The following is a 9999-nucleotide window of genomic DNA, read 5'->3' as shown; positions in this document are numbered from 1 at the left end:
GACGAGTTCTGTATATAAGGCCAGCATGTCAGCTGTATTTTACAATAACAGCTGCCTAAACTTTCTTGTTAGCTCTGTGGGTGATTCTACTTTGTAATTTTTTTTAGAGATTTGTAGAATTCTACTGGCCAATTTCGGTTCTATTTTTGGGTGGGTAGAACTTTGAGCTTACATTGAACCTGGAAAAGCAAGGGTCCTTATTAAAGGCTGGAAGATGAGTGGCCCCTGAACAGGAGAGAAATCAACAAGTGGCCTGTCCTCCCAGCCCACTGATCAGTTGACAATGTGGCTGATAGGCTAAGGGCATCCTTACAATAGGCTAAGGACACCCAATAAATTGGGTGCACCCTTCACCCCTGCGTATAAGAAATCTCTAGCAGAGATTGTACTTCTGGCAGATACAGAGCTCCTCCTGAACATTGTTGCTTTTGCTATCCTTTAGTAAGTAAGTAAACATCTAAGCAACAGCAAGGAACTTATCAGTCTTGCAAATGGAACACTGAGATGCAGAGAAACTAAGTAATTTGCCCAACATCACATGGGAAATCTGTGGCAAACTTGGGAATTAAACCTAGATTTATTCCCAAAGCCTACCCTCATGCCTTAGTTTCAAGACTTCAGTCTTAATAAATCCTGAGTGAATACTGCACTAGTCATATGGCATTTACAGATGTTGATGACTAGGAAATACATGAGAGAAAGAAAATAGCCATCTCATTGGGTGGTATAAGGTTAAAACTTGAAAGTTCTGCTTTTATAAATGCAGCTGTCACTTGTGTATACAAAACATGATTAGAAAAGATCAGAGTTAAATTTAACCTCCACCAAATATGTGTGCAGAGGAGCAGTTTTGTTGCATTACACTTTTAATTGTTACACTTATTTAAGCATGTGGTGAAAGTGACATTCAAATGCTGTTTGTTCTGGTACAAAAAAACATTTTGGGTGTCTGGCAAATGTGCACTGGGGAGCCACTGCTGTCTCAAATCTTATGTACCATGTAATACCAGCTTCTGTGGAATAGACATGAAATGTGGAGAGTCAGTCTATTAAAAGGCTTGTCTTTAATCCTGCTGTTAAAGTGCATAATCATTATTGAAGCCAAACACAGAAAACTCAAACTGATTAATTTACCTTTTTTTTTCTTTTTTCTTTTTTCTTTCAGTAACCAATGGCACTAGCCATTCTCCAACAGCGTTAAATGGAGCTCCTTCCCCACCCAATGGCTTCAGCAATGGGCCATCTTCTTCCTCTTCCTCCTCGCTGGCTAATCAGCAGTTGCCACCAGCTTGTGGGGCTAGACAGCTCAGCAAACTGAAAAGATTTCTTACAACGTTACAGCAGTTTGGCAATGACATTTCACCAGAGATTGGGGAGAGAGTGCGTACCCTTGTGTTAGGACTTGTGGTAAGTAAAGAACAGTAAATATCTACTATTATTTTTTCTTCATATTTGGAAGATTTATTTACAGGTATATAATGGACTTTAACCTCATGCACACACATATCATGGTTATTCTAGGAAAATTGAACACAGGACTATAATAACCAACATCTTAAGACCCTGGCATTAGAGAAATAATCCTACTTGATGTCAGTAAATTACAGGCTGTTTTCAGGCCAGGTTTACACTAGAAAACGTTTGCTAGTATAGTCATATCAGAGGTCTAGTCACATATTCTGGCAACAGTGCTATTGTAGACGCTGTGCTTCTACTAGAATAACTTATTTGGTTCAGGATAAACATGGAAGATGTATTGGACAAAGTGCCAAGATAAGTGTGCATTGAGAGCATAGATATACTGGGAAACTTTTTTTTTTTCTGGTGCACACCTGGCAATGGGCAGTGAGGCTCCCTACTAGGACAGTAATCCAGTATGTTACAGTTATACTTCACATTTTTTTGTAATAGCATCTCTGATTCATCTATGCATGAATTATAGTACTCAGCAGTTTGTTTTTCGCTGCTTATCTCAAATCACTTTCCCATTTTAAAGACAAAAATTAAAGCTCAGAAAGGTTGGTTGCTTACTATTAGGTCACTGCAATAAATCGGAAAAACAACTGGGGAAGAGGGTACATGGCAGGACACACTGCATATTAATATAGTTAATAATCATAATTAGTTAATAATAATAAATGTTGTTTTTTTATTTTACAGTAAATACTAGGTTTTCTAAAAATTCTAAACCTGGTGACAATAAATAAAACTTCATATACTACCTTTGTTCTTGTGTACTCTTTTTGGTTAAGCATGTTGTGATGAGGGGGAGGAGAAAGGGAGAGAGGCGTGGGGAGAGCAGACACAGGGGAGGTGATGTGGACAAGCTGGCTCAGCTGGGCTCTTGGGAAGGCAGCAGCTGGAGGAGAGCGGGGGCTGCCCCAGGGCTTTGCAGTCTCGGGCCTCAGTGGGGTGCTCAGCAGCACCGGAGGTGGGGTTCGGCCTGGGCCACACAGTTCCATGGGGGTGCAGCACAGCCGCCCTGCCCACGGGAGAATGTTGCCTTGCTGGGCAGGATGTGAGGCTCGAGGGCAGGGGAGGTGCAGCCCCCTGCTCGGCCTGTGTGCACTGGGTACAGCATGAGCAGGGCGGAGCCCCCCGGGCCGGGACTCCCTGGGCAGGATTCCATGTGCCTGCCACTGCCGGGCCGGCAGAGGCACTCGGCCAGCGTGGGGTATTGCAAGCAGTGGCAGCAGCAGCAACAGGGTGGAGGGACTGTGTGCACTCCAGGGCAGGCATGGGCAGCACGTGCCCCCCATCCCTGCCCCAGGGTGAGCATAGCAACAGGAGTGCCCCCACGTCCCATTGCCTCCAGAGGTCCCCACATCCCGCCCAGGTCCAGAGGTAGCACCATGTGGTGCAGAGCCCAGCTCATAGCCCGCCTCCCCCCACATGCAGATTTGGGGGGCTCGTGCCCCAATGCCTGCCCTGGTGTGCGCACAGTGGAGGGAACATAACCCCCCTCCTTCCACATCCCTGGAAAGGCCCAGGCTGCCTTTGCACCAGCCCTGCTGTGGAGATGGGGCAAGTCGGTCTGAGGGGAGAAAACCCCCAGGGAGCAGGGGGCTACCACTGTGCTCTGCACCATGCTACAGCTGCCTCCAGAGCTGTACAGTACTCCATGTGCCTGCTGCCGCTGGGTGGGCAGAGGATGCAGTGCAGCAAGTGCACAGCAGGCACATTGTGTTGCACGAGGCTCCTGGGCCAGTGGCAGCATGCTGCAGAGCTCATCACGCAATGGCAGTCTGCCTCTGCCCCATGCAGAGATCCAGGGGGCATGTGCCCTCCCATGCCTGCCCCAGGACTGCACAATGGCGGGGAGCCCCCCCACACCTCTGGATGAGCTGCCTAGGCTCTGACTCTCATACCGCCCATCCCGGGGGCCCATTTGCCCCAGCCCTTGCCTCTGCCCCCCTACTTCCCTCATCGTGGACGTCTTGATCTGTCCCCACCGCCTTCCCCCCAACATGCTTTACATACTGGGTGCTGTGTTCCTGGCTGTGTGAGCAGGCTGTGTGCAACATACTGCTGCTGGGCTCTGTGTGTGTGTGTGTGTGTGTGTGTGTGTGTGTGTGTGTGTGTGGCCCCTCCCCCCAGTCTTCCACATACCACTTCCAAGTTGTCTGCATACCACTGGTGGTACGCCTGCCACAGCTTGGGAACCACTGCTCTAGATATTTCACTGAGCAGTAGTTAGATTAGGAAATGAAATGCTATCACTTGTAGCCTGATCTCCAGAGGTTATGACTTCCCCATTAACTGCTGTTGGGCCCAAGAACATCGACAACTCAGAATAACAGGCCACAGATAACATTTCACAAAAAAAGTAACAAATTAATCGTGTCATTATAATTATAAAAAATCTAACAATTAAATGCACATTAGTGTAATTTTTAGACTATTGTTACAGGTTTGTAATTTAGCAATGAGTGGTACTGTGCACCTGGTTTACTTAGACTTCGCATCGACTTTGGAAGTGTGAGATTAGGCCTTTACCTGTATTCCACAGAATTTGTTTTATGGCATTAAGGGAACGGGTAATAATGGAGTAAAACTGTTAAATGCAATGACAAGTGGTAAATTTATACATGAAGGTGACAACTGTCAATATTCAGCAAGTACAACTTTGAATTTAGTGTGCTTATAGTTTGGTTCTACTTTGAAAAGTACAGCTGTAAAGTTTTTTTTGTCCCATAATTGTTTACTGTCAATTCTTATATCAAATTTTCTTTTGTATATAATTGACAAGTGTTCTCCAATTTACAAAACTCCAGCTAAATTCTAAGAATCAAGCCACAATCTTTCCGTCTGAGACTGTCTCCTATAAAGGCTGTACATGTCAAATTAGTTCCGGAGTTGGACCTGTGAAATCCGTTGTCATCAAATTAAGAGAGACCTGTGGACCTGTGAGACTTTTATGGTTTTCATTGCTTCTAGTTGCCTTCTGCAATGTTGCACTGAAACAAGTGAACAGAACTTGGTAAACAATTCTATTGATGATAAATAGCACTGTCTAATACATGACATAATTCTGGAAGTGTTTTAGGATTTTTTTTGTATGTTTCTGTCACCTGCTGACATAAGTGTTTTAAAATACAAATTAACTACAGTTTTATCAAGTATCAAGTTTTAGCATGTATCAAGATTCTCCTCTAATATTCCAGTCCTGGACTGAAAGCTGAAAGAGTGGCACCAATAACAAACAATAAATTGTCCATTAAAGGCGTGCTACAAGGATGATGTTTACTGTAAGAGTATGGAACAGATTCTGTGGCACAACAAGCAGCCTAAATTATCTACAAAATCCATGGTGTTGTCACCAAACAAAAAACGTTTGGCACCTTGAAGACTCAAATTTTTACTGCAAGGATTAAGCAACAAATGTTGAAGATTTCAGTCAGACGTTTTACATGCATAATAAATAAAATGTTTTGTAAAATTATTCAGTCTCACTGTAGTATAACAGTCGTCTTCCTGTCGCACACTATATTTATTGATCAACAAATTTAATGTGTAACATGCAAAATCGTTCTTATACTAGTATTGGGAACATGTCATTACACAAACTCCTTTTACTAGAATTTGGGTCCTACTTTCTTCCTAATGATTTTTATTATTTTGTCACCAAGACAGAATTTTTTTTTCCTACAGAATTCTACTTTGACAATTGAAGAATTTCATTCCAAACTGCAAGAAGCTACTAACTTCCCACTGCGACCTTTTGTCATCCCATTTTTGAAGGTATTGCACAGTTCACTGATCTGGAAACTATTTCAAACCATATTGTTGCTAGGTCACAGATGTGTGTTACAGTTTTCCTTTTTGAGAGAGTCAGGAAAATGAATCTAACATTTAAGGGCTTCTTTCCATAGTTTAATGGATGAAACTCCATTTGACTGAGTATTTGCTTTGACCATTTCTTGCTGCTTACAAATGGTCAGTACCATAATTTTATACTTTCTTAATTGTTTTTATTTTTAGCCTAAAAAGTGATTGCCTTGAGTCTTTTATGAGCTGAATCCAAAGACAAGTGCTGCATACAGGCCTTACCTTTCTACTGGGAGAATTGCGGCTCTCCTGGTAGAATCCATGAATATACAGATATTTGTAGAGTTTCTCATGAACTGAAAATGGCTGTTCCAGGGGAAAAAAACCTCATCTCCAACCTGGCAGAAGACATTTCCAGGACAGTTTCTCCTGGGAGAATGAATGGCTGTGTCCTTCTCCGCCTTTTGACTCCTGGGGACTAGGAGGCTGACCCCAATCTAGAGGGGAGGGGAAGAGCCGTCACTGCATGATCTCCATCTATTCCTCACACCAGGGTTCCTGATGATGTACTTTACCCTGCTGCCCCAGTCCATCTGAGAACAGGAGGGCTGGAGCAGCTATAACATCCCACACTTTCCCCAGACTAGGATCACCTTGGACTGAGGAAGGAGTGATAAGCAGGGGAGAGGGCACAGTTGCATGCTGAATTACTGTGCTGCATTTTTAGAGATCAAAAATTACCACCAGTAGAAATGAATACCTGTGTGCAGCCCCAGTTATTTACTAAGTAACACTATAAATTCAGAAGACTAGATTTGCATATTTTGCATGGCTAAGAGTAAGGGTTAGTATGGTCATCTGTTGTTGTACACTAAATATACTACCCCTGCATGATAAGTATGTACAGCACATCAGTATTAGTCAAAGACTAATCTTTCTTTTCTGGTCCCAGTCACATGACATGGGTGTCAGTACAAGAGTTTATAGTTTTGTCAGACAGCTGGGGCAGTATCCATTGATTCCAGTAGTAACTTCTGCATATTCCAATGTATAAAAAGAATCAAAATGCAATAAAATGTCATCCGGAGCCTGATGCAGCCAATTAATAAAACACAAAGCTAGACACAAGTAGGATGGGGACCAGACTAAAAGATCTGAACCCCAAGGCAGGTAAGAACATTATCCCCCCTCTCATTGTCTATCTCTCATTGTCTGTTAGTAATTGCTCCTTTAATGACTTTCTAAATGTGCAGTCCCATGTTCTCATAATGTTTCTCCCTGCATTTCCTGTTTGCTATGATATGTTTTTTACTCCCGTTGTTTCTCTTTGTCAGTTTTTGTGTGGGCTCATGCTGTTTCTTGTCAGCATGTGAGCATTGTCAGTAGCTGTCTGGATGTCCTTAAGATCCAAAGTTGTTCTGTTTACAGGTGCAGATAATTATAGTTGTTACTTTGGTAGGTTGCCATTTGTTTTTCTTTTTGGAGTATAGTATCCTCTCCCAATTGCAGTTGTGGTAACTCTTGCTGTACTCATTGTTTGTGTTATGAGTTTTTATAGCTACTTCAGGTTTTGGCTACAGAAGTCAAATTGCTTAGGATTTGGCACTAAAGAGTTTTTATTATTCTGCTCATAAGTCTTTGACCAGTAAAGCAATGGGTGATGTGTTGTGATATTCTAATAGTGTTAGTTTATGGATCCTGAGATCCTGAGAATCTGCTAAGGCTGTGTGCATGTGTTAAGGTCTTTGAATTTCTCTGACTTTGTGGCTATCACGTTTTACTGTACATAATAAGGTCCTGACATACTGTGTTTGAACTGTCTTGTAAGTTTGAAGATGGTGTTCTAGTATGAAAGTCATCCTACTTCATAAAGCCTTATGTAATACTAAGTCCTTAGTGTTGAATTTCAACTTAAATTTTGCATACGGCCCTCTGCGTTGCTGTGAATATCATTCATATTTACCTGGGAGGGCTTGTTGTCTAACAGAATTGATAATATCTCAGTGATGTGCTTATATGATGGTGCCATGATTGTGTCTGAGAGTGTGATCTCCAGCCAGCATGCTGATCAGGGAGCTGTTAAAGCTAGGAAACACTGAGTTCAGGGGTGTGTCTTAACTTCTAGAGAATAAGATTTGCCAGTCTTTCTCCATTCACATATCATATCCTAATCCTTTCCTGGAGTTAGACGCCTGAAACCTTCCTTTCAAACACCAAGATTGCGTCAATACTTTGTTTCAAAAACAGTGGTTGTGGTACCTTTCCTTCTGTGTAAGTGGTTGAAGTAGTCATGCGGTATGTGGGAGGATCTGATTTCAGATTCTTTCTCTATGTTGAAGGAATTTGAATCCACTTCACACACCTCACAGAAAAATATTTTTAGCAAACAAATTAAAGGTATTTTGGAGTAGTGGCCTCTCCATTCAAAGCTGTTGTATTTTGAAGGAGTTTATTTGACCAAGGAGAGGGGGAAGAATATGAAAAAGACTATTTCATAATGGCTGGAGTGCTTACCTAGAAAGAGTACTGAATTCTTGTCTTGTTTTAATGACACCTTACTGTTTTATATTAAGAATTCAGTGTGTAACCTAGTGCTATCTTTTTTTGGCAAGACTGTACATACTTTATTGGGCTACAGAGTGCTGCTCAGTTCTGTCTCTCAAGTAACATTAATTTATTCTTTCACAAATCCTGGCCTGATTTTAGCATTTATTTTTTGCAAAATGAAGCAGTTGCAAAGAGGTATATTTGGGCTAGGGACAGAAGTTGCACATAAACTAGTTTAAGTGATTAGAAACCAGTTTAAACCTGTAACAGAACAGAAATTCAGTGCACATAAACCACTTCCAAAATGGCTGAAACTGGTTTAAGATAAACCTGGTTCAATGTAGTATCAGACTTAACTGAATTAGGTCAAACCAGTTTACAGAATTTCTGTCCTCGATCCCTTTCTGGTTTAAGTTAACTGACAGCCCCCCAGCATCCCAGGATGCTTTGCAGCCTTGGGCTGGGCTGGGCTGGGCTGGGCTGGGCTGATCTGGGGGAGCAGGGTTGCTTCCACCCTTCTGCTCCCTAGCCAGAGCACTATCACTGCTCTGGCTAGCTGAGAGGGAGTGGGGGAGGGACGAGCGGAGCGGTGGAGGGGAGGTGTGGCCAGATGCCAGCCCTGGGCCTGAGGCCAAGAGGGGGAAGGAGAGGTCCAGCCAGTGTTGTTGCAGGCAGAAGCTCAGGAAAGGTGAGCAGGGGAGAGATGCCCCCGGAGGGATCCCAGCGCTGACATCTCTGTGATGCAGTAATGGGGAGAATGTGGGGCATTTAGAAGTGGGCACCAGACCTGGGAGCACATGTAGAGTTCTTTCATTTCCCTCCAGGGCCATGCCCGGGTCCAGGCCCAGAGCAGGGTCAGTGTCCCTGGGGAAGGGGAAGGCAGTGGCATGGATCAGGAGACAAGCAGAGATTCCTCTCCCCAACCCCTGCTGCCAACTCTGCCTGAGTCACTCACCCACTTGAGGAGCTGTGGCCACCGCTGGAAGAGTTGCTGGTGCTCACCCGCAAAGTTACTGGGCATTGCAGCTGCCTGATTGCAGTCACCTCTTTTAGACCACCTGGCCTGGCAGCCAGGCCAGCTGCTGTGAGTAGCAGTTGGGCTTGACACGGCCGGCAGCAGCAGCAGCGGCAGGTCCCCTGGGAGGAGCCAGCCAGCCCCCGTGGCACCTGGCACCTCTACCTGAACTCCCAGCAGTTCTGCTGCCACAGTGGGGCTGTCCCAGCCAAGTAGCATGCCTGGGCGCAGCACTTGGAGCAGTTGTGCAGGGCCCAGGGGGAGCAGCCAGGGCAATGCAAGCAGGAAAGCGTCCCCAGGGTCTCCCTGGGCAGAGGTCAGGGGCTGTGCAGCACTGGGCTCTGTTTTACTTCATTGAGGGGGGGGACCCTCAGCTTCATGCAGCCCCTTGTGCATATCCCAGAATGGAGCTGACTGTCTTGGCAGGGAGACAGGTCCTGGGCCTTTCCCTCTCTTCTTACTGTAGTAAAACAGGGGCCTGAAATGCTCTATTCTTGTAGGAGCAGCACAGGGGGTTCCTCTGGATCAGGTCTTTTAATCCTAGAGGAGTGGGGCTAGGAGGGACCTGCAGGTGTCACATCTAGCCCAGCCCCTGCCTGAGGCAGGAGCATCCCTGTTCAGACCATCCTGTACACACCCCTACTCTACAAAAGATGACCAGCAGCCCTGACACAAGGCTCCCCCTGCCTCAGCTGCTTCATCTGTGAGCAGGGTGAGGAAAAGCCAGGCAGTCCCCAGCTGGGGACCCTACAGGCCAGGGTGGGGGTTTAAACCCCTCTCCAATCATACTCAGTGTCCTGTCAGGGCACTGGCCATGCCCCTCTTCCCCCCTCATCAGCTTTCCTCCAGCCTTGTGGCTGCTGCAGAAGAGGAGGGAGGGCTCACTATAGCGCCCCCTGGCTTCTAGCCTGAGCCATTGCAGGCATGGGCCTGCATTTCCAGAATCAAAAGTAAATGTCTGTTCACTTGGTTCCTGGTTCAGTCTATGCAGGTTAGACTAACCTGCAAAGATTTAATCATTTCAGGCTTGGGCTTTTTTGAATGTCTGTACTTAACCACCTCTCCCTCCTCTCCTCCCCACAAATCCTCTATAGCAGCAGTGTAGCAATGCGGCCTGGCTCCCAGGCCAAGGCAGAAATAATCACTTCCAGTTGCAGCTGTGTTGGTGA

General features: G+C 45.1%; 1 protein-coding gene across 7 annotated transcripts in view; it reads left to right on the top strand.

The window, feature by feature from the left end:
- The window catches only part of RUNX1T1 (RUNX1 translocation partner 1), a 184738-nt gene that overhangs the window by 103307 nt on the left and 71432 nt on the right, over positions 1–9999 (top strand). For all 7 annotated transcript variants that reach the window (XM_019527918.1, XM_019527915.1, XM_019527922.1 and 4 more), the window contains 2 exons: positions 1166–1407; positions 5152–5241. In XM_019527918.1, coding sequence (XP_019383463.1) covers positions 1166–1407; positions 5152–5241 — 332 coding nt within the window. The remainder of the gene's footprint in view (positions 1–1165; positions 1408–5151; positions 5242–9999) is intronic.

Source organism: Gavialis gangeticus, unplaced genomic scaffold, assembly GCF_001723915.1.
Source record: "Gavialis gangeticus isolate Ggan-Ray unplaced genomic scaffold, GavGan_comp1, whole genome shotgun sequence".
Lineage (NCBI taxonomy): Eukaryota > Metazoa > Chordata > Crocodylia > Gavialidae > Gavialis > Gavialis gangeticus.
The sequence above is the reverse complement of the archived record's forward strand: the minus strand, read 5'-3'. Positions and strand labels throughout refer to the sequence as shown.